Source organism: Scatophagus argus, chromosome 11 (genome assembly GCF_020382885.2).
Source record: "Scatophagus argus isolate fScaArg1 chromosome 11, fScaArg1.pri, whole genome shotgun sequence".
NCBI classification, from domain to species: domain Eukaryota; kingdom Metazoa; phylum Chordata; class Actinopteri; family Scatophagidae; genus Scatophagus; species Scatophagus argus.
Window position 1 is genome coordinate 18,149,141 of NC_058503.1, and position 23,694 is coordinate 18,172,834.

At 43.6% G+C, this 23,694-nt stretch overlaps 1 protein-coding gene across 1 annotated transcript in view; it reads right to left on the reverse strand.

Moving 5' to 3' along the window:
• The window catches only part of LOC124067116 (fibronectin-like), a 29,536-nt gene extending 6,114 nt beyond the window's left edge, over positions 1 to 23,422 (reverse strand). Inside the window, exons 1-37 of the mRNA XM_046404202.1 lie at positions 22,737 to 23,422; positions 21,604 to 21,726; positions 21,339 to 21,476; positions 20,893 to 21,024; positions 20,561 to 20,698; positions 19,713 to 19,871; positions 18,960 to 19,151; positions 18,549 to 18,731; positions 18,189 to 18,365; positions 14,757 to 14,912; positions 14,282 to 14,410; positions 13,880 to 14,023; positions 10,879 to 11,000; positions 10,454 to 10,622; positions 10,004 to 10,189; positions 9,674 to 9,802; positions 9,401 to 9,490; positions 9,122 to 9,316; positions 7,166 to 7,444; positions 6,683 to 6,946; positions 6,474 to 6,568; positions 5,507 to 5,675; positions 5,295 to 5,381; positions 4,835 to 5,026; positions 3,949 to 4,221; positions 3,193 to 3,307; positions 3,000 to 3,076; positions 2,824 to 2,913; positions 2,402 to 2,668; positions 2,187 to 2,303; positions 1,881 to 2,045; positions 1,635 to 1,790; positions 1,380 to 1,493; positions 1,006 to 1,275; positions 673 to 884; positions 321 to 408; positions 17 to 202 (exon numbers count right to left, since the gene is read on the reverse strand). Of these exons, the coding sequence (XP_046260158.1) occupies positions 17 to 202; positions 321 to 408; positions 673 to 884; positions 1,006 to 1,275; positions 1,380 to 1,493; positions 1,635 to 1,790; positions 1,881 to 2,045; positions 2,187 to 2,303; positions 2,402 to 2,668; positions 2,824 to 2,913; positions 3,000 to 3,076; positions 3,193 to 3,307; positions 3,949 to 4,221; positions 4,835 to 5,026; positions 5,295 to 5,381; positions 5,507 to 5,675; positions 6,474 to 6,568; positions 6,683 to 6,946; positions 7,166 to 7,444; positions 9,122 to 9,316; positions 9,401 to 9,490; positions 9,674 to 9,802; positions 10,004 to 10,189; positions 10,454 to 10,622; positions 10,879 to 11,000; positions 13,880 to 14,023; positions 14,282 to 14,410; positions 14,757 to 14,912; positions 18,189 to 18,365; positions 18,549 to 18,731; positions 18,960 to 19,151; positions 19,713 to 19,871; positions 20,561 to 20,698; positions 20,893 to 21,024; positions 21,339 to 21,476; positions 21,604 to 21,726; positions 22,737 to 22,866 (5,908 nt within the window). The 5' untranslated portion in view covers positions 22,867 to 23,422. The remainder of the gene's footprint in view (positions 1 to 16; positions 203 to 320; positions 409 to 672; positions 885 to 1,005; positions 1,276 to 1,379; positions 1,494 to 1,634; positions 1,791 to 1,880; positions 2,046 to 2,186; positions 2,304 to 2,401; positions 2,669 to 2,823; positions 2,914 to 2,999; positions 3,077 to 3,192; positions 3,308 to 3,948; positions 4,222 to 4,834; positions 5,027 to 5,294; positions 5,382 to 5,506; positions 5,676 to 6,473; positions 6,569 to 6,682; positions 6,947 to 7,165; positions 7,445 to 9,121; positions 9,317 to 9,400; positions 9,491 to 9,673; positions 9,803 to 10,003; positions 10,190 to 10,453; positions 10,623 to 10,878; positions 11,001 to 13,879; positions 14,024 to 14,281; positions 14,411 to 14,756; positions 14,913 to 18,188; positions 18,366 to 18,548; positions 18,732 to 18,959; positions 19,152 to 19,712; positions 19,872 to 20,560; positions 20,699 to 20,892; positions 21,025 to 21,338; positions 21,477 to 21,603; positions 21,727 to 22,736) is intronic.
• Between the last annotated feature and the right edge of the window lie 272 nt (positions 23,423 to 23,694).

The following is a 23,694-nucleotide window of genomic DNA, read 5'->3' on the forward strand; positions in this document are numbered from 1 at the left end:
TCTCATATCTGTGTACCTGTAATGGAATATGAACGCAAGTCAGGGCTGATGGTCTTCTGAATGGGTATGTAGCCCGTAAAGGACGAGGTGGGTGTGGCCTCAACCAGGAAGCCAGAGATGCTTTCTGTCTTTGAGCGCCAAGTCAGAGTGATGGAAGAGTCGTTAACGTCAGAGATGCGTACGCGACGAGGGGGGCTGATATCTGGAGGCACGAGAGGAAAGACAGAAAGGGTCAGAAGGAACAAAGTCTCTAGATTCTCATGGATCAAAACAATACATTTATTTGTCAGAATTTCATTATTTATGAGTTAGAGACTCACTCTCCTGAGTGATGACCTCCCCTTGGAGTGGCCTGCTGGTCAGAGAGTTTTTCAAAGCATAAACATTGACTTCATAGGTAGTTGCAACCTAAGTGAGATGGAGGAGAAGAGGGAAAAAATGACTTCAGTCTGACTGAATTTAAGCATTAAAGCAACATGAATGTGATGGCTATTTCTGCTCGTAAAATAAACTGATACCACTGGGTATGCGGAAATTAGGAAAATTACTTAAAACGTGTTGTAAATTGCTGTTAATGCGGAGGTCAGAGTATGCAAAAACTCACTAAAACTTCATTACAACAGACAAGAACAAACTCAGATTCTTCATGCACACTCACAGACCCGCACTCACCATGAGTCCAGAGATGTGTGCCTGGGTGGTGTCTGGGGCCAAGTTGATCTCCTTGGTAGGACCGCTCTTGTTCTTAGGGTTCACTACTGCACGGTAGCCTGTGAGACCTTTCAGGCCAGTCAGTCGGTTTTCCTGACCAGGCACAGCCCAGCGCATAGTGAAAGAGGTAGGGCCAACCTGGGAGAACTGGAGGTTGGTGGGCGGTGAGATGGCTGGAGGAAAGGAAATCAAAAGGTTAGATGAAGACACTCATTACTAACTCTCAAGTTAATAATTCCTTATTATACCATTAACCTCAGAAATATAACATCCAAACTATTTGCTTCCTGTTACCTGTAGCTTGTGTCCCCACCAGTGGTGTGCTGGCTGTGTCATCATGCAGAGCGATGACCTTCACAGTGTATTCAGTGCCAGGTTGCAGACCATAAATAACAGCTGACTCCGCATCTCCTCGAGGAGCAGGGCGCATCTCTCTTTCACCCTCCTCCGGACTTGAGTACAGAACCCGATAAGATGTGACAATTCCCTCAGGACTGTCCCAGGTGATCCGCAGCGAAGTGGAGTCGATGTCGGAGAAGGACAGGTCCTTGGGATGGTCGACATCTAAAAGAGATGAGAGCGAAGACAAAAATGGAAAGATAGTGGTGTTGGTGAAGTTTAGCAAACAATATTTCACACACGTCTCTCAAGAAAGATTAAACCCTTACTTGTTAAAGCATTCACTACCACTGGAGAGCTCTCTCCATCTTGTCCAAGAGCGTACACACTCAGAATGTACTCAGCTGTGGGCATCAGTCCTGAGAAAGTAATCTCAGTCTGGTCTAGAAAAGACAAGGAAATTGTCAAAAAGACAACATAAATTAAAGTTTTCAACACTGCAAGCCAGAAATGAGACCAAAAGGCTCATAGCTAATCGAGCTTTAGAAGACAGACAACACAGTGTGTTTGGTCAAACGCCATACCTGGAGCCACCACCTCAGTGAAAGATGGTCCCTGACCATTTCTGGGGACCCCGGTGACCCTGTATCCCTTGATCGGGCCCTGAGCTGGGCTCCACCTCACTGTGACGCTGTTGTCTTTCACGTCCATCACCTCCATTTCAGAGGGAGACTCAACACCTAAGACAGGAGAAAGCTGTGAGTGGAAACAGAGGGATGCAGAATCATTAAATGGGTGACCATGTTTTGCCATTGAGTGAGTGTGTGTACCTGTCCTGTGTGTGACATAGATTGGAGTGCTGGACGCGGGGCTGTCTCCTCTGCCGGTCACAGCATAAACAGTGATGATGTAGTCAGTGCCAGGCTTCAGGTTGGTGATTGTGGCAGTGGACTGAGAGCCAGGCACAGTGAACTCTTTAGGATTGCTATGACCTCCTGGATAAAAGACAACATTGTGATGAATGTTAGACAAACCATGAATTTGAACTCATTATAACTCCTAAAAGACACAGAGTGAACTAGAAAAATAAAAAAAACCATATTTGGAAAAAAAAACTTAAACTATTATCAGGTCACCTGTCTCTCCATGAGTGATCCTGTAGTAACGCACAGTGACAGGTGGAGCGTCCCAACGGACGGTGATACTGGTGGGGGTGGAGTCTAGCACTTCCAGGTCTGTTGGTGCGTCAGAGACTGCAGAGAGAAAAGTAAAAAAAAATAAATAAAGAAAGAAAGCGATGATCACATGGCGAGTAGCTGGAGGAAATCAAGTACAGATCAGGTTTTCATACTTGTCTTCTGCTTCCCACTGAGCGGTAGGCTCTCTTCAGTCCGGCTCACTGCGTAGATGTTGACCAAGTACTCCGTGTCTGGAGTGAGTCCTGTCAGGGTGAAGTGGTTCCTGGAGGGGGGCAGTCTCTCATCCTTGGCCCTCCCGCCACTGACCATTTGGTAGCGGATACGGTAACCGGTGATTTTGCTCTGGGGAGCCAGCCAGTGGATGGTAAAGGAGTTGGTGAAGATCTCAGAGAAACGCAGGGCAACCGGTGAATCGAGAGCTGAAGCAGGTTGAGAGATGCAGAAAAGGTTGCGTTAAGGTCCAAGTCACCTAAATACTTCACATTTATGTCATCTTTGCCCTGAAAAAGAAGCTCATTTGCCTATTTCTGGAGTGATACACTCCTGTTGTTAATACACATCATGTAAGACTCACCTGTTTTCTGAGTGCCGACAACAGGTGAGCTCTCCCTCTGCTCATAAACACACACCACGCTCACCAGATACTCTGTGTTAGGCAGCAGGTCTGTAATGGGGGGGGACATAGATACACATGTAGCCGTTTATGTTTCTCTGTGTTGTTGTGTATTCTTTGTCGTCGCTATAACTTACTCCTTAGCACCACTCTGTTACTGCCGTCCGCTACGCCGGTTTCCGTGATGTCATCTTCATCGTCAATGGGATGATATCTGAATAATGAGGAGACGTGTTGGTGTACTGAAATCGGTGTGTATTCAGGAGAGCATCTGAACCAGGAATAAATAATTCTGAGCTTTCACAACATTTTACGTTTTCCTGTTTTTACCTGATGAGGTAGTTGTTGATGTTGGCACTGTTCGGGACGCGGGGAGACGCCCAGGACACTTCCATACTGTCTGATCCAACCTGGCCGAATCTCAAATCAGTGGGGGCTGGAACAGCTATTGTAAAGAGAGAGCAGCTTGATTCACAATGTATTCAAAAGGTCATGATCCATTTATAAGATTTGTTATTGCTCAAGTAAAATCAAACAAGGGGAGAAAGTAAATATGAAGAAAGACAAACAAAAATGATAATTAAATGGCTAAAAGAAAAAAAGCACTTAAAGGGGAGAGTTTGTGTTTTATGTGTGCGTCAGTGTAAATCCACGTCTGAGGTTTTACGACATCTTAAAATTGAGAGAGCAAGCGGTGTTTGCATTGGGGGGCAAAATGAGCCTCAGTATGATAAAACCCCTCAACCGAAACCAGATGGTCCACACACACACACACACGCTCACTGAGGATTATTAAACTGACAGCTCAGCATGCAGTGCAATTACATCAATAACTTAAAAGGTTTTGCTTTGAAGAGCCATAACTCAGGGTTAATCAGAACCTTATTACATTGTATACTTTGGTACGCACAGTGTGATTTGTGACTCCCGCACAGGCAGCTTATATCACACCATCTATCTACCTGAGTGATAGTTTGGTATTCTTATTTATAACTGAATGACTTTTCCAATAAGAACATAAATGTGCTGTTGATTATATTGATAGTAAAGGAAATCTTTTTGGTTTGTTGGAAATATGGATCTTACAGGTCTGCTGAGTGACTGTGACGGGCTCGCTCTTGCCGTTCTCCGTCACAGTGGTCACACTAATGTCATAGTCGATGCCAGGCTCCAGTCCATAGACAGTGTAGTGACCGGTTGTCGACATGACCATGTCCTCAAAGATGGGCACACTCTCTCCGGCTGCCACCACGGTGATCTTGTAACCTGTGACGGCCGTGGTGTTGAACGGAGTCCAGCGGAGACTGATGGTGGTATCGCTCACGTCCTCGAAGGTGAGGTCCTTCAGCTGTGGGACATCTGGGTAGGTGGAGAAAGGGGAGGGCGCAGGGGAGAGGAAAGAAAGAGACACCAACAGCCCGAACAGAAATACCAAACAAATGAGAGGAAAAGCGGAAAGAAAGGGATGGGGTTGGACACAAGGGCCGGAAAGAGGAAACCAATAGGCAAAAAGACAGGAGCAGTGGTCAAGGCGAGCAACAAAAATGATCTGTTTCCAATAGGGTGAGATTTTCAACATATCACTCTAATGGAAGAGCTAATGCAAGGCTGCTTTTCCTGGTATAAATTAAGATGTTTCAACTGTTTTTCAATGAAGCATCTCCATTGAAAGTTCTTAATATCTACACAGGTTATATAGTGTGTATTAGTGTTGCAAAAACCTCCCGTTGATGCTAAGTTACTGCAGCGACTGTAACAGAGCTGTGCTAGTACATGTTAATTACTGAAAGTTAATGTGCTGTTTTAACATATTAACTTTCAATATAATGTGTTAATTTGAAAATGGAGCTTTTGTGAATGACAGTTTGCTCTCATCAGTCCACACAAAATAATCATGAAAACCAAGCCAGACTCCCTGCATGAAGAATATCCATACTGCTGTAAATCCCCCCATAGTTTACCTCTCACTCACCTGGTGTAATGGTGGTTGATATAGGAGTGCTCTCCATATCGTCCTTAACAGTGACAACACTGACGTTGTACTCCACACCAGGACTGAGGTTGTCCAGGGTGCAGGAGTTCTGGCCTGCCTCCACAAACTCCTCCACACTGTTTCCTTGCTGCCCACTGGTGGGGGTGCACGTCACTTTGTAGCCAGTGATGTCTTGGAGGGAGAAAGTTAAAAAAAAAAAAGGAAGAAGTTAGATCAATACAGCGAGATTAGCAACATCATAAAGACTGAAGCTCACTCAGCTCAGACTGATCGATAAATCAGTGAAAAAAAGGAGACCATCAACCTTTAACCAATTTATAAAAGCACACAAAAAAGAAACTGTTAAGCCATCAGATTGATTATTTGTAATATGATCAGTGTGAAGTAATAGCTTGTTTTTCATGCACATTTGGATATATAGGGGTGTGTGTGTGTTTACCTGGTGTACTGGCCCCGTTCCACTGGACTATGAGCTCTCCAGTACCAGGGTTAGACTCGAGGTTGAGATCAGTTGGAGGAGACAGAGCTGGAGATGAGAAAGAAAAACGAGGAGTCAGAGGAAGAGGAAAGCAATAAGAGCAAATTATAAGGACGCATTTGAGGAACAAAGAAAACAGCAGGCAAAGTCGATGTTTATGGGTTTCTTCTTACGTGTGACAACGCGGCGTGTGATTGGGGTTCCCTGCTCATGGCCGTTTACGACTGGCTGGACGCTGTAGGTGTACTCCACCCCTGGAGTCAGACCGGAAATGTATATACTCCCTGAGTCAGAGGTCACGTCTCTGGGGGCTTCTCCGCCCTGACTGGGACGTACTGTCAGCTAAAAGATAAATGCACACAGTCAGAGAGAGAGCGAGAGCGAGAGAGAGAGAGAGACAGGGGAGAGGGGTACAGGAGGTAAAGGTCAGAAGTCAGCGTTTTCCCAAGAATGGAAGCCAGCAGAAATATTCACATCTCTGGTGTGACACATTTTAACCAATCAGATGTACAGTATCGCTGAGGCCTGTGGTTCTCATATTATTTAGCTCCAGTGGGGCTTATAGTAAACCAAGAATAAATGTGCTTTACTCAGACAACAGAAGGGAATCGGATTTATAGACGAAAGTATTGGGATACCTGACCATTACACCAACAGGGACATGACATTGCATTCTAAACACACAGACAGCCATAACAGCTTCCACTCTTCTGGGAAGGTTTTACACAAGATTTTGGCGTGTTTCTGTGGAAGTATTTGCCCATTCATGCAGCAGAGCATTTGTGAGGTCACACACTGATGTTGGACCAAAAGGCCTGGCTCACAATCTCCATTCCAGTTCATCCCAAAGGTGTTGGATGGGGTTGAGTTCAGGGCTCTGTGTGGGCCAGTGAAATTCTTCCACACCAAACTCATCCAACCATGTCTTTATGAAGCTTTGCTTTGTGCACTGGGGCACAGTCATGCTGGAATAGAAAAGGGCCTTCCCCAAACGGTTGCCACAAAGTTGGAAGCATAGCATTGTCCAAAATGTCTTGATATGGTGAAGCATTAAGATTTCCCTTCACTGGAAGTAAGGGGCCGAGCCCAAACCCTGAAAGTCCCACTTTTGTGTATACAGAGTGTGTGCAGCGAGTGTACCTTGTATCCAACGCGGGGAACTGGAGTCCAGGAGATTATAATGGAGGTGTCGGTCACATCAGTGCTGAAATGAGGAGCATTGCCCATCGGCGGGTCTACAAACACAAGGATTTGAAAGTGTGTGCTGATCACTTTTTGTGTTGAGGCATACAAGAAGATGCGAACATAACGACCATACACGGTGACCATGCTGCTTGCATTCTACTCACTCGTGGTAAATACAGCAGTCTCTCCTTCGCTCAGTGTGTTCTCTTGCTCTGAATGTAATGTAGCAGAGTACTTGGTGTCAGGCTTCAGGTTGAGGAGAGTGTACTGAGAAAGGCGGGCAGGCAGACGCAGCTGTTTGGGGTTCGAGCCCTCAACGGTGAGGAAGAGCCGGTAGCCAGTGATCTTTGCACGGGGGGCAAACCACATCATCACGGCACTGTCCTCTGTCACGTTGGCGAAATGAATATCTGTGGGAGCGTCAGGCTCTAAAGAGAGAGACATCAGTAATACGTGTGAAAAATGAACATATTACGATTTCAATTTTAAGACTTTAGTTTTATCTCATGACGCAAAAATCTAATATATTTTTACATTATGGACAACCATTTTCCAAAGATCACACCATGAGCATCAAGATGTGTTTCCCACCTTTCACACAGCAGCTAGAAACTGTGTGGGTCATCATTTCCATCTATCATACTCACTTGTAGTTTGCTCCCCAATGAGCGGTAAACTTTCCTCTCCGCTGTGAATGGAGTAGACGTTGAAGCGGTACAGTGTTCCAGGCTGTAGGTGAGTCACCTCAATATAGGAGTTCTGACTGACAGGCAGAGTCATCTCTGTCTGTGCAGAACCAGACTCATCAATGGGGACAACGGTGACCCGGTAACCTGAGACGTCGCCGGTTGGGCCGGACCAGGTCAGGACGATTTTTTTATCCGTCACCTCAAAGAACTGCAGGTCTGTAGGAGAGACCACTTCATCTGTGGGCAGGAAACACAATTTATTATTCAGTCTTTAGTCTCTATTTAGATAAGAGAGTCCAATGAGATTGTAAAAACATGACAAAACTGTCCCACACATTCATATATTAAATAACAAATAATATGAAACTTGGCATTCTGTTCATTCACCCAGTGCACATAGTGCATGTGCACTAATGTTTCCCACTATGAAGAAATGTGCATCTGAGAAGATTTATATCAGTGCGGAATGAACAAACATTGGTCACTTGTTGAATAACTGAAATAACTCTTATGCAACTGCTGAAAAAAAAAACTGATTGTGTTGAGAAAGATGCCATTAACGAAGGACGGATCCATAACTTGCCAAAATACTAAATGCAAACTTAGACTAAAGCCTGTTGTTAAGATTCTGTGAGAATAAAAGTCACAGTTTTAGTCCTTAACTTTGTAACAGACAAAAACGGACAATAAAATAGAAAACTCATTCAGTCATGTTTCAAATATCTTCTGAACAAGGATTAGGTATGGAAAAATCTAATTCAAATACAGCTTTAAATAATTCCATAACCATCATTTTTTTTTCATCTTGCACCAGATTAAAAAAAAAAAAAGTCATTGAATGACTTTGCAAAAACAAACACTGCCAACTTTTGCTTTTATGTGGCACACCATCAAAACAAACATTGGTTTAAACGTACATAATTACATCAAGTCCACAGACAAGTTAACAGGAGTCCTGCGAATGAAGTGCCACACCATTACGCTGCTTCATAATTTGGCAGAATACAAACATCCTCAGCTAGTAAAGAAGGAGAAGAGTTGGACAAAGTGCAAAGAAAAGGAAATAAACACGTTTGGCTTGTGAAGGCAAGAGATGAGATAAGACAACAAGATGGAAGGAGAGAGACAAAAGAAAAAGACAAAAGAAAGAGTTTTTCCACAGATGGGGCTTTGTCTGCCTCTCAAACGATGGCAGCTCAACTAGGTCATGAATCTTTATTCCATCACACAGACTTTACAAACAAGCACAATCCCAGCATCTGCTCAACTGGCCCAACAGCACGTTAGACCTGGCAAACTGCAAGGTTTTACGTAACTCCAGTCGAGCAGAATTCAGACCACGACAGCTGTGTGAACTCAATGACTTCACTTTCCATTGGGACTCTCCTCATTGCTAGTATTCAGAATTGGAAACTTCTACATAAATCACAGAACAGGCCGCAGGGTGATTTGCAGGTTGATCTTTGAGGCTGCTCTTCTACACGGACACACAGCAGAGCAGGAGGGGACACAGGATCAAATTACGATACTTAAAAATCACCATAGAAGCAGAACTTCTGCCCCACAAGCCCCTGTTGTGGGGCAGAAGTTCCCATAACGTATTAATCTCTTCATCTTTGAAAACACCCACAACCCCTCCAAATGCTGGGAAAACGATTAGACCAAAATGCCAGCAATTTTCTCACAAGAGATGTGTTTAATCTTTTGCAAATAATTTTAAACCAGCACCAGACCAGAACAATTATTTTTGTCACAAATATTGGCCAATAATGCTTACACCTTTTTAGGTTTTCAAGAGCTAAGGTTTGAACTGGGGGCTGGTAGAGATTAAAATCCAAACAAAATCCATGCAACTACTACCTGAAAACACATTTAAATTTAAATGACCGCATCTGACACGTCTCAGCCTTTTACCTGGCAGTGGATCTCCAGCGGTGTTGACTTGTAGGAAGATAGGCTCACTCTCCAGGCTGTCCTCCACAGCGTAGATACTGATGTTGTACAACCTCCCAGGTCGAAGGTCACTCAGGGTAACAGATGTTGCCGTGTCGGGGAGAGTCAGCTCGGTGCTTTCACCTTCTATCGATGGCGTGTAGATGACACGATAGCCTGCAAGGAGGGAGAGACAGCAGAGGTTCAAATTATCAACAGAGTGGTGAAGTATTTTGGCTGTGAGTGATGGTCATAGCATACCAGTGATGGGAGCCAGAGGTTTTTCCCAGCTGATCATGATGGAAGTTTCTCCCACGTCCTCCACTTCATGATCAACAGGAGCATCAGGTGCTATGAAAATTGCAACCACAATTTTTTTTTTTTAGATGACTTCATTTAAAGTCTCAGGCACGCATTCATCAGGTCATCATCGTGTGTGAGATGAGAATGAGAAAGAATATTATAGAAGAGGGACGAGAATATAAAATGAGAGAAAGAGAGAGTGTGTGTGTGTGTGTGTGTGTGCCCACTAACCAGTGGTTTGTGAAGTAGTAAGAATGAGGTTGTCCTCTCCAGCATCTGTAACTTCATAGACGTTAACAGTGTACCTCCTCCCAGGTAGAAGCTCATTAATGTTCACTGAGGTAGTTGTTCGAGGCAAGTCTGATCGGAAAAAAAATATTAAAAGAAATAGTTGTTGTTTTTTTTATTTACAGATCAGATTTTTTGAAGCAGCTAAATGAAGGCCCTTTAATCTCTGAGGAGAAATAAAAATTGTCTTGTGAAATCTCAGCGAAATTACAATGCATCACTGCTACAAAACCCAATTTTCACGTGGCTTTATGTGTGCATGTCTGAGCCTACCTAGCACAATGGGCTGTCCAGTGCCCTGTCCCTGCTCAGTGAGCTCATACTCTACTCTGAAGCCAGAAACAGTGTCGGAGGCTGAAACCCAGGAGATGACAAAGCTGCTGGAGGTAATTTCAGTGACTGACTCTGAGGTGTCAACCACGGGTGGAGGCTGGGTGGTCTCGCCTTGTGATGTAGCCACTACAGGGAGGAACAGAGAGGGAAAATGAGAACGTTGGGAACTTGCTGCCTGCCAGCAACAACCAGCATAATCTGAAATAGTGCTTTTACATCTCAGTGAGGAGTTCCTGGTTAGGAAGGAGGAATAGTGGAAGGAGGAATAGTCATAGTTGAACAGGATTAAAAAGGCTTGCATGGAAACGGTAACCAAATAAACTAGTCAATACCAACAACACTGGTTAAACAGCCAGCCAGCACTGAGGTCAGCCAACTCCCACAACTCACGTGATCCATAAGTGGTGGTAAAGTCGAAGCGGGTAACCTCCCGGCGTCCAAACCGCAGCACGCTGATCAGCTGACCTTCGTATGTGATGCCGGGCCTCAGACCAGAGATGGTGTAGGAGTTAAGATGGCCAGGGATTACCACCTCTCTCCATGGGTTTTGGGTATTTTTCTGTAAAATGTGATGAAAGATGAAAGAAGGATGAAAGAATTTCCCTTCCTTCGGGGACAAAGAAAGGAATTCTGATTCTGATTCTGATTCTGAAAAAAACAGAGATGTTAGTGTGTTTTAAAGCCTTGCACGCATAACCGGTGTTGAACGATATGCACTTTCAGTAGAGATTGGGGAAGCATCAGGTCTAGTGGAGAGATTAGCAAGACGAGGCGTCATTTCGTTGTTAACTGCGATGCTCGATAAGAAAACTCACCACTTTCCATTTGAGGATGTACTGGGTTATGTGAGCAGACTGTGGGGCATTCCACTGAATGGGGTGGGAGTTGGGTTGGTTTCCAGATTCTGTAATGATGACCTGGACAGGACGGTGACCACCTGAGACAGAAACCAGACCAGGACTTCAACTTTGTGTTGTAAAAATATCATCACAGTGTTTTACTATACACAGATTTAAGAGATAGGAGGGCGCGTTTACAAGGTCAGGATCAAATATCTTAGTTAAATCTTAAATTTGACAAGCAGACGGAAACTCGATTATATTCCTACACTCAGAGAAATTTCTAAAACTTGCATTTTACATAACCTGACTTCACAGTGAGTATCAGTGAGTGTGCAGCAGTATTTTCCTTAACAGAACACAGAAAGGGTCAGGAAAAACTCAGCACGTCCCTGTGAGATTCCAGGCCAGATTTCAACAGCTGGAGGGGAGAAAACTTTTACTCTATTTTCTCTACTCTTAAGCCTTCAGTATTTCATCATGTTTTCTGTTCTTCCCTGTCCTCTTACACAGACTTATTATAATGGAGAACAGCATTTACAGAACACCTTACAAATAAAAAAAAACAAAACAAAAAGTGCAAATAACTAGCCAACAGATAAACGCTGTGTGGAACATCAGAGGAGAAAAATTACAATCCAGTATGACACATGTACAACAGAAATTGTTGGAAGCAATGAAGACGTGTGAAAACACAGCAGCAACAGAAACATGAGAAACACGGGCTTCGATGCTTAACCGAACTCCTCCAATCACATACAACATCCATGCACGTCTGTTGGCGGATTCTTTAGAAAACCACAAATGTGTGTATTGTGTCATTACCACATCTGACAGCACACTGGATAACCTCGGGTTCTGTGTTGCAAAAGGTGGCGGTCAAGGCTTTCAGACAACACACAGAACAATACAAGTTGGCTTAGTTGGCGTAGTCAATAGATACAAAAGAAGAAAACAATGACGAGCTCAAAATTGTAGTATCTTTTACTGCAATCGGAAATAAAAAAAAGGGCATCAAATCATCTTTAAAGCAAACAGAAGTCATGTGGAGAGCGGACTCCTGACATGAGCTGCGCTGATAGAAACTGGTAGCTTCTATAAAGAACTGAGGTTTTCTAACCACTTTTCCAAATAGCAGACCTGTAATCAAAGTTTCTGAGCAAGTGGCTCGGTTAACCAGAAGTTGCAAGCAGATACACAAACCTCAAAAACAATCTGGGACCAATTACTGCCTATTACAGACCCACAGGCCACTGGTGAGGGTAAGGGTTACATGGAATCAGATGTGGGATGCGAATGAAAGCGGATGCACACTTGCAGTGGATGTACTGCATGTACACACACGCATACGTCTTCTTGCACTGCATACACGCACATGTGTAACGTTCAAGCGCACACATGTATGTTCAGATTTCCCCCTTTATGTTGCACAGACACAACATTCGTTCTTGATACAGACCAATGCACAGCGCCTTGGTGATAAGGGCCACAGGGTAATGTTGTAATGTTGAGAGCCCCCAAAGATTAAACTAAACCGCAGACAAGGTGAGATAAAACACAGACGACAGGAAAGAAAATAGAATTTTTTGAGATCTTATCAATGTAGGGCTAAGTCTGAGACTTGTTAAAGTCTTTTAGAAAAATCCTTCCATTGGGTTTTCCATTTTTGCCTTTTATGGCATTCAACCCAGAAAGCCAACTGACTTGGAGTCTGGATTTGCCTCTTGCTGCCTTTAAATCTTAGCTTGCTGTATTTTGTACGCCTAAGCACACACACAGCGCAAGTTCACAGCTGGTTGCTATTATAGCCACTTACGGCAGAACAGTGCCCTACATTTTGTGTCTCTCGTCAACCTGCTTCACACACAGAGCAAACGGCTAACAGTTCAAATGTTCCTTTACGCAAGAACTGTTGAACATGAAGTTCTGATGCCAGCAGCGCAGCTTCACAGCCTCATTTGAAGCTTCACTGACATATTTATGCATGCTGTGTGGGGTTTTAAAATGTTTTGTTCTTCAAAACAGCAAAATATACCACAAAAGCCAATCGCACCGAGCATGTGCGTCACTAGTTTTAAGAATAACAATACAAGGAAATCGGTAAGGGGTGGGAATTTCGTTACATTGCTGTTTTATTCAGGGATCCGACACCAAAAAAAGACAATACAAAAACAAAACAAAGAAAGCAACAGGGAAACGGGATTTGTTTACATCATAACAGGAGTCGTATTTAACCCTCACCAATGGAAAAGCTTGAAATTTTGAGCTAATTGCACAGTGGGCAGCACAACGTGGTCGGTTGTTATTATAAAGAGGACTGAATGCTAGAGGGGAACAGACCTACACAGGAGAGAACTTGAAGACAAAACAGTGAGAAAGAACTAAATTCGTTCTGAACGATCTTGGCTAAAACTGTAGGACGCAAGGTTAAATTTTAAGCAAAATTTGTTCATTGTTCAACAGGCCTTTAAGGTGTGTATGCGATGGGTGTGTGTGTCTGTGTGTGCGTCCACACACGTGCAGTGTGGTGTTTTGTACAGCTGTGGCAACAACACAGGGGATGTGCCCCATGCTAGCAAGAACAAAGGCTCAGAGTGGGGGGTGTATCTCCAAAAGAGGAAATCACACCCCCTCCCATTTCTGTCGGTTTCACATCAAAGTCAAGGGTCTCATTTTCGAGGTGACAAAGCATTTTGCTCCTGTGAACATTTTGTCCATTCCTTATCCTGCACTACTCCCGTTTTCACATGGTCAACTACCTGACTTTTCTAGTTAAAAACCAAAAGCTTCAACAACTTACTATAACGGATAACAGTACATACTGTGATGTGATACATTTTCCGTATGAATGAATAAATACCTGTCTGAGGCAAGCCTATAAACATCCAATACTGCCATAAAGCATCCTTGATTGATTTACTAATTTGCATCATTACCCATCACATCACCCAACTTAAACGTACAGGTAAAACCTTACCAGGGTAGGACTGCTGGGGCTCGCAGCTGAGCTCTCCAATGCCGTTGCCATAGCAATAGCACTTGTACATGATACCATGGATGATTTTATCCCAAGACTCTCCGATCTGATAGAAAGCTCTCGTCTCTGGTTCCTGGCACTGGTCTGTGGGCCGAGTCACATAAGCACATGGAATAAATGTTGTTAACCCAAATACCATTCTTTGTCACTCTCATGTTGTGGCCTGTGGTTGTCATGAATTATGACTATTTTCAACAATGACTCGAAATAAAGAGGGTACACAGAGTGCAGCTGATAAATATAAAAATACAGAATTACTAGACCAAATAGCAAGCTTGAAACTTGTGTAGGAGCAGGATGATTTTTTTATTTCCTCTTGCTCCTTTCACTTCCTAAACTCACCGATGGCATCACACTTCCAGCGGCCTCGCCCCTGTCCAAAGCAGGTGCAGTTCATCATGTAGCCTTCCTCGTGTTGTTTGGTGAAGGTTTGGTTCACCTCATAGGTCAGACCATCCACAATACACTGGTCTGCAGTGGACACAGAAAAATAAATTAAGACCTGAAACTGAGTACCTCAGGACATCTGCTCTTCTGATCTGTGTGTGTGTGTGTGTGTGTGTGAGAGAGAGAGAGAGAGGGGGAGATGCAGGTGCAACTGAAGCCCCATAAAATGCAGGTGTTCAGACTTACTTTTAAACTTTTGGCAGGTGAGTGATTATATCACATGCAGCCTTTGACCTCTTCACTCATAGAATTCTAATATTACCCCCTAATTATCTGCCCCACGCACAGAGGAAGAAAGGGTGATTGAGAGCTCCTGTACTTGCAGTGTTTTGTGTTGTGCTGTCTCATGCTGCCACACATAAACACACACCTTTAAGCTGGGAGTAAGCGACACAACTCCATTCCCCGCGGCCATTGCCAATGCAGGTACACCTCATCATGTGACCCAGAACATCGTGCCGTTTGTCCCACTGGTCTCCCACGCGGTACATTACCCCTTCGCTGGTCGTGCACACTTCTTCGTGGGCTACAACACACAGGAAAAAGCCAGTTACAAAAGCACAGTCTAATGCAAGATTATTGGTTTAATGCTGATAAAAAAGTTTGGAGTCTGTCAGTCTAAAATCCTAGCTGGTGTGCATTCAAACACATCATACACATTCCTTGTTAGTTACACAGGCAGTCCGTAATGGCATAAAGATAAAACCAGACACACATATGCTATAATGAATGAGACCACTTGGAGATCACTGATGCTACCCAACAATTACCGCACAAGGTCGTAGAGGACACAACCACCGCAGAACACCTGGGCCTATAGGAAAGAAGATTTTCCTGGACAGGAAGTCCGGAAACAGCTGTCTCATGTCCTTGTGTGCACAGACTGTGACTGTGTGTGTTCACCATATGTTTTCCGCTAATTAAAAGAGTGAGTAGTTTTTATCAGGAAAAATATAAAGTTTGTAAAAGGTGGGTGAGACAGAGAGTGCGCGAGGGCTTCTGTGACTTCTCTATATAAGACCATGTGTATCCTCGCAGCACGACTGGTGTTATTCATTTATTTATGGCATTTGGAAGTTGTGACACTGTAAATGATGCTTGCCAGCGTGTATCCGTAACTCTCCATATAGAGTAAAGAGTTGGGGATAAAGGGGACTGTGCTTGGACTTGGAGCCCAGCCTGGACTTTTCTAAGTCAAGCAGAATATGGATCCTTGTTTTGGTAGCTGTGTACCAAGGCTGTGTACAGGGGCTGGAGCTTTTTAGGACAAGGTATGTCAAGTACATGGTTGCTGTTTAGAGATATGTTGTTGCTAGGCCTGAAACTCAAGCTAAGTTAGGCATTTGAATGATCAAAGGAAGGCTGGCAGACTACATATAGACCCTATGATATTATTTTCCCGTTACTCATGTGAAAGATGATTATACACAATTCAATATGAATGCATTTCAAGCTAATATCCCTCTGAACCAAAGGCTTATCTATGGTGTACACATCTCAGTGTATTTGGCTTCAACTATTTCACCCCTAACCAACAATCGATCTACGTTCATCCGTTTAAAACCAATCACCATTTTCTTAGGGAACCACTGGTGTAATGACTCTGAAAGAGGTGAGCTTGAACAATTTCCTCCAGGGCAAAACAGATTCAAAACTACCTCAAAGTATGTTAGGACACACACGTAAATGTGCAGAGGATAAACCAGATTTAGAAGATTTGGTGCCAACATATCAAGCTGAAAAGAGCTTTCTTTTTGCAAAATGGAAACTTCCCCCTTTGGTTTTAAAGAGGGACTGATAATTATTCTAATAATTTTGGTCATTTTTTGAGTGTCGTTGAGGTAAAGAGAAAACAGTGGATTTAATAATGGATCTAAGTGATACAGTTTTGCATAATGGAAGTGTACCCTGGATGTGGGCTCACGGCTGGAGACTGCTGACCTATCACCAGACTGGCTCATCTAGAGGACTGCCACAGGTGGAGGAGAAAGGGCTCCAGACTGTTACTGCTCTTTAAACTCCACCATTAACATCTCAAGTACCATGTTTGTTTTGACAATCCCCGTGAAGTCATTAATGTCAATATCAAAGAGCCCCTGCTGCTTTGACTGCTGGACTGAGTTTAACACATACAACCCCTTCTGACATTGGCTAAAGGGTGTGAACAGCCCCACTCCCACCCTCACCCTCACCCTTTAAATCTTGACAGGTTAATTTAGCTTTTCTTTTAATGATAGGGTGTTGGCCCAAAGGTGGGTCTTGGGCTGAAGGAGGCAAGGGAATTTTAAAGAAAATTATAGTTGTTTTTTTTAAAAAAAAAAAAAAAAAAAAAAAATCTATTATCCCATTGCTTGCTATGTACTTTTTAAGTTCATCATTAAAAAGTACAAGGACTGTTATTCGAGGTCGCCTACATGAGCATATGTCAACTCTAATCATCTGCATGCAGCAGAGGCCTTTGCCTTCAGAGAAGATTTAAACAAGAGTCAAATATTTGAACCTCTTTAAAGGGATGCCTCTGCCTCTTATGATTTATCTTAAAAGTTTTATCTCAGATAAGTCCTGTAGATGTGTGCCATCCACAATTTACAGCCTGCTGCCAAACACTCTACTTTTTGTGTCTACTTTGAAGTCTACTTTGGCGTACAGTACAGAAGATTTTTTTTGTTTAAAATAGAGCTACCTTTCCTTCATATTTGCAGATATTGTTTCACATTTTCACTACAACCGACTGCGCTTAGATCATGTACGCAGTAAATTCAAGTGAAGCCTGGAATAAACCTCAGTGGTCCTCTACAATTATCTAAATTGTCTAAAAGGCATCAGCCAGCTTCATCCCCGGCTTTGGCATCTCCTACAAACTCTGACTTACTGTAAACATCCAACATAATTATGTGGTTTTTTAAATTTGACTATCATGCTCATTTAGGCATCAACACACATTAGCTCTGATATCTAAATAAGTTCTCTAGATAGATTCCTAGTTTGTACTCTTTGTTTAATGGCATGTTGGGATCATCATTACCATTTCATTACTCCTTTAGACATTAGCGACCCCCTGGTGTTTCACTGGCTTCAGCCTCTTTTGTTACCCACAGAGACCTAATTGGCACCCACACAACACAACAACACATTTCTTACAAGGCAAGGGTGACTGCAATGTGAATTCGGCTTTGCTATAAATAAAGGTGTGAGAGCTGTAAATTAGATTTTGTCTGCGTCATCAGCTGACTCCTTCCTAACATCACTCTGATAATGGCTTTCATGTAAATTGAATAAGGCTTCCCATAGAGTCTTTTCACTGTCAGAGAATGCTCCTCATACAAAGACCATGTTAACCTCTTTATTCACACTGGGCGGAGGTACATTTTCTTTAAGACTGGGAGGGACACTGCAATTAGCCATGCTAATCACATTAGCGGCCCCTATGTCTGGCAAACTGCTAACCTGACCTGCAGTTTGGCAGCCTGGCCACATACATACATTTGGAAAAAAAAAAGTTTTTCCCTTTTTATTCTGACACATTATTTTGGGAATATTAAAGTGAATAGATCTTAACACATCTGTCTGTCATGTTGTGGTGTTGGCCTGTAAAACAAAACATTTCAGCAATTACGGTGCGACATCTGGTTGTCATATGATCCCCCCCAAAAAATACTTTAAAACTGATGTGTGCGAACAGTTTTATATGTTCCCGTTTTCTTTCAAATGGATATGACATTTTAAAGTAAAACTTAAAATAAATACTGTCGCCATCCTCCTCCCCCCCCCATCACACACACACACACACACACACACTTACCAGCCATGGGACAGAACCCGAATCGTTGTTCTGCGTCATAGTTTGTTGTGGTGCCACACCACTTCATGCCGTCTCTGCGTCCCTCTGCAGTACAGTCGGTGTAGTTTCGCCCATTAAAGATGAAGGGGAACTGGCATATAGCACCGTTAGAATTACCGCCTCGTGTTGCTACAATTGCTGTCAAAAGAAAAACAATAACCATATTGGTATCACAACGAGACAAACAAATATCCGAATCCAAAAACAATCCGTTTTCATGGTATACGTACATAGTTTAAATGAGAGATTCAACCACTGTCCACTGGTGGACAGATGTCTTATCTATCACATGACTCCCACATTTATTCAACATGTTCTCACCATTCTTCTCTGTACAGAAAGAATATTTCTGGTCTGTCTCAAAGTCAGAGGAGGTGGAACACCAGAGCTGTCCGTCACTGCGTCCTTCAGAGATACATGAGTGGTAGGTTTTCCCCTTGTAGACGAAGGGAAACACACAGGGTTGACCCCCAGAGTTGCCACCGTAGACTGGAGCTGGTCCATCTGTGTTACAATAGGAACACACATGAACACAGTAAATAACAGTAAAAAAAACCTAAGACAGCATGCAGGTGTGACCAAGAGCTCATCACCTCAGCATAAAATTGCACATTAACTTGTTGCATTCAAAATTATTCTAAATCAATGCCACTAAATTAGACGACTAAGCATGTAAATACTTTGCACTGTGATGCTGTGAATTTACTGTAAAGACAAAAGAGCATCTCTTACCCCACTGTTCACAGCTGACACCAGAGCCAAGACAAGTGCAGATCATCTGCTTGGTTCCCTGGTTCTTCATCCAGCGCTGGCCGATAAAGTAGGTCAGTCCTGTATCTGTCCGACAGGGACCCTCCTGGGGAAGCTCAGGCACCGGATGGTAGACTGCAGGCTGGATGTTAGTGATCACACGGGAGCCAGTGCCTGAAATGCAATGTTGGATTCATGTCAGGGGCATCAAAGAGTCACATAAAAACTCCCAGAGGGAAAAAATTATTGATGATGATGATGTGGCTGAAACAATACAGAGGGTTTCTTTTCAGTTAAACACAAGAACAAACATCTTTGATCGCAGATGTCGGTGGAGTACAACTCTATGCATGACTTCACCTTAAAGACAAACTGCAATGATGTCCCGTTTACTAAAAAAAGACATTTTCCGTTTGAGGGTTTGAGTGTTTTTTTTTTAACTGTCCCTGTGTCACGAGGAGCACATGTTTCTGTCTCACACCCAATAATCACTTCAGACCACTTCAAGCACATTTCCCCCACCAACTTTCCCATGTTTCATTTCTCCCTCTTCATTTCCCTCTGAGCTCACGAGTTACAAGACACGTCTGTCTCACTTCAACACATGGACACTTGGCACTTCTTATCTCTGCCTCTTCACAGCATCTGTCTCTGGTATACATTCTTCTCTCCACACAGAGCAGGAGGGAGAGGAGACGGGCAAAGAAAAGAGACGGGAATATTTTCATTCTTTACCCAGGCCTGTGGTGTGGAGGGAAGCATGTCGCTCGCACTTCCACTCCCCTCGGCCATTTCCTGTGCACAGACACTGGAGCAGGTGGCCCTGGGCGTCTGTTTTGGTCCAAGTATCTCCAATACGGTAGGAGGACAGAGTATCCTGGTCGTTACAGCGATCTAGGAATGAAGTGGGTGAGAAGAAGGAATTAGAAATGTAAGGAAAGTGTGAAAATGTGCGGTGAAATTTTGATGTTAATGCATCTTTTAAAATCTGCAATGATTTTCCAGGGAAAGATCCCTCCTGGCCACCAGCTGTTTCCATGCTAGTCATTGGTTACTTTGTGGATGCATGACAATAATTTAATGATGATCTCCATTACAAAATAGTCCAAGGCCACCCTGAAGTCGTGCATGTGACAGCAATGGGATAACATTTTCATCTGTTACATCATCCAGCATTACTCAGGTTGCAACACAACTGGAAAACATTTCCTCCATGGCCTGTTCAAATCCTCCGACAAATCACAAGCTACACTTTGCCAAGCTACCTTACCTCCTCGTATCTGACGAGGATTAAGCTGATATGTATACTGACACGTGTGACTTGTTCAAAAACAGCAGCGTTTCAGCAGCAATTAATTTCATTTTCTGCTCGCGTGGTTCTTAACAATCCAGATTTCCCCATCTGTTTTGGACAAGTGGATTTAGAAAGGAACAAGACAATCACATCACATGGATTCTTTTCCAATGTTTCCTCTGGAAATTTGATTAGTTTAAGGGATGCTCCTCTGTCCCGTACAGGTTATCTACAGTGGAACAGACAGGATTCATGGGATTACACAAAGAAAGAAATAAAGCTTTCTTACTTCTGGAGGTGCATGTGATGCGTCCACTTCCCTCCCCCATACAGGTGCAGTCCACCACCATCCACCCCTGGTACGGCTTCTCCCACGTCTCCCCAACAACATAGGATGTTCCCGCCGAGTTGTCATAGCAACGCTCAGCTGCAGGAAACGGTCATTAACTGCTTAATCGATTGGAATTTTTTATTAACAGATTAATAAACACAAAGAATGGATAATACATAATGATGAAAAACCATCAGACAAATTTTCCGACAAACTAACAATCAATTCGGACAATTTTTTCAAACGCATGCATGGTCATCCATTAGTCAGAGACTGTCTGGGTGACTCACCGACGGGTTTGCACGTCCACTCTCCCTTGCCGTTACCCAGACAGACACACTCCAGCATGTAGCCTCCTGTCTCATGGGGTCTCCTCCAGGTGTCACCTATCTTATATGAGGCCCCGCCCTCATGACAGCGATCTGGGTAGACAGACGTATAATTTCATACATCAATATGCATGTGTGTGTTTTCACAGAAAAAAAGAGCAGGAACAGAAACACACGCTCACACATTTCTCCCATTATCTAACCACCAAGCTGACTCTGAACAGCTGCACAGCACCAGTTGCTAATCAGATGTGGAGAATATGGAGATTAGTCAGTTTACTGGCATCAGTCTGGGAAAGCAGGAAAACACACGAGCTGAGACGTGCGGTCTGGAGTTGGAACAGTTAATGGTGGCAGGGCAGCTCCTTGCAGAACTCATAGGAACACACACAAATACACATGCTCACTGCCAATGGTGCAGCTGATCTTTCCCCTCCCCGATCCGATGCAGGTACAGTCCCAGATCATGCCGTCCTTGGGCCTCTCGTAGGTCTCTCCCACAGTGTAGGACTGCTGGTTGATCTTATCGAAGCACCTTTCCTCCTCTATGGTGAGAAAAAAAGGAAAAAAGTGTATGTTGTGTATTTTACGACAGGAAGAGGGATGTGGGAAATTATGCAAAAGATGTGCTTTGTCTAAATGCTAAGAAAAAAGATGAAGACACAAACTAACCAGGTTTGCTCTTGCACTTGATGCCAGCGACTCCATGGCAGGTACAGACCAGAATGCTGCCCAGATATGGCCGTTCCCACTGATCATTAACAGCATAGAGGTGGCCATTCTCTAAACAACCGTCTAGAAGGGGAAAAAAAGAGACAAGGTCAGGAAAAAGTACAGCTGATGAGGCTTTGGTGCAAGCTAGGATCAGCAGCAGGAGGTCAAATAAAAAGCACCTCCTCCCTTTGCTCCTAAACCAAAACACATACAGTGTAGGGAAAATGTGTGTGTGTGTGTGAGAGAGAGAGAGAGAAGGAAAAAAAAAACACCACACCCACCCACACCCACAATCGCTGTACCTGCTTACAGGCGCTTTTTCAAAGTGGAAAGATAAATGCAGCCACTGGAAAACAGTCTAACCCTGACCAGAACTACTAAAAACACAGCAATGAGTATTATTGGTTAACAGACAAAAGCTTTCATACCAAAATAAGCAAACCCTAAATTGGAATAAACACTCTATTGTGGGACAAAACTTCACCCCAGTCTGTGAAATTGACCCTGGATGTGCTAAGTTGACTTCAAAGCCCCCCTTGGCTGAGTAATAAATCAGCTGCACACAGTGGAGAATAATACACACTTTTACTCTCTGGCTCTGCCCCGCACCACCACCAGGCATGTTCTTTGTTCGCATCTCATGACCTCACATGCCAGCAACATCTTTTTTTTTCCCCCCTCCAAGTTTTCAAATTGAAACCAAGTGCGTTTATTTCTTTTCTCCTCCCTGAAGCTTTGATCGTTGGCCTTCACACACGGATGAGGAGTTGAGGAGATCACAAAAGTTGTGAAGGTTGAGGTTAATCCACTGACTCCAAGATTAAGGATTAACAAGTGATTATAATTTCTGTGACGTTTATCCCACCTAATACACAGTACATCAACTAAACGATGGGGATCCCGAATGTTTTAAATGCAGGGACGCTCAAATTAGAACCGAGGGACTACTGGGAAAGATATGAAAAGATGTTTCCTATTACAAATGATGAAAATGATCTAAATCAACTGTAATTTCCACCATCAAACTCTCTGAAGACCACAGGGAGCAAGTCATTATTACATATCTTCGGTGGAGAAAAAAAAACACTTACCCTGAGACACTGAGGGGACGTGATGCTGCTGCGCTTGTCGCCGATTCCTGTGCGTCTCTTTGGGCATGCAGTGCACTGCGCTCCCGAGACAGAGCGCAACAAGCACCCTGGCTATGGTGCTGCCGGACATGCTGTTGAATACGAGCCACTCGGCTGTTGCAGAATGTGGTCACAGGTGCTCCGTGTGCAAAGTTTATTTCACCGGAGACGGAGAGACGTCGGTTCCAGTGCAATTCTTATGTCCAACCTCCCTCCCGATCAGTCCGCTCCTCTGCAGTCTGCGGCCCCAGTGTGTAGGTTACCAGTCTGTGGGAGTGATTTATCTGGGCATGGCTTAGTTTCAGCCGGAGGAGGGAGGGAGCTCCAAGAAAGAGGCTGTCTACCCACGCAGCACGTTGAAGGAGTGAGGCAGACAAACTTCTTTTTTAACGAAACAAAGGTGGTTACGCAAATTTCAGGTCATAAACTCTTCTTCCAACTATATTTTAAGCATGAGGTAAGACAGCCGGTAATTTAAAAAATGGCTTCACTGTCTCTATGCAACCTGCAACACTAAGGTAAACAAACTTTGTAACATCTTTGAAATCATGATGCTGAAATGATGTAGAGCCCTGCCCAGAGCTCATCCATTTAGTGTAAAAAGTCTGGGGTTTAGGTTGCCCTGGTGGCCACAGGGGTGCAGCCCTTCTCTCATCTGCTTTATCTTGAAATGCCATCCAGGAAGAAAGAAAAGCACCATCAGCAAGCTCCTCAGACCTCTTATAATTGTACTAATTCCTTATTTGCTTATAAAATTGCCCTCCCAGATTGCTCCTGAAGAGTCCCAAGTGTGCTTGTTGAAAGATTAACTTTTTGATTGTTCTCTGCTCGCAGTCAAGTATTTATGAAGAGCAAGATGTGCAGAGCCAGATGGTCTTGTTGTTACTTTATCCTTTTAGGGCTTCATGTTTCTCTGATA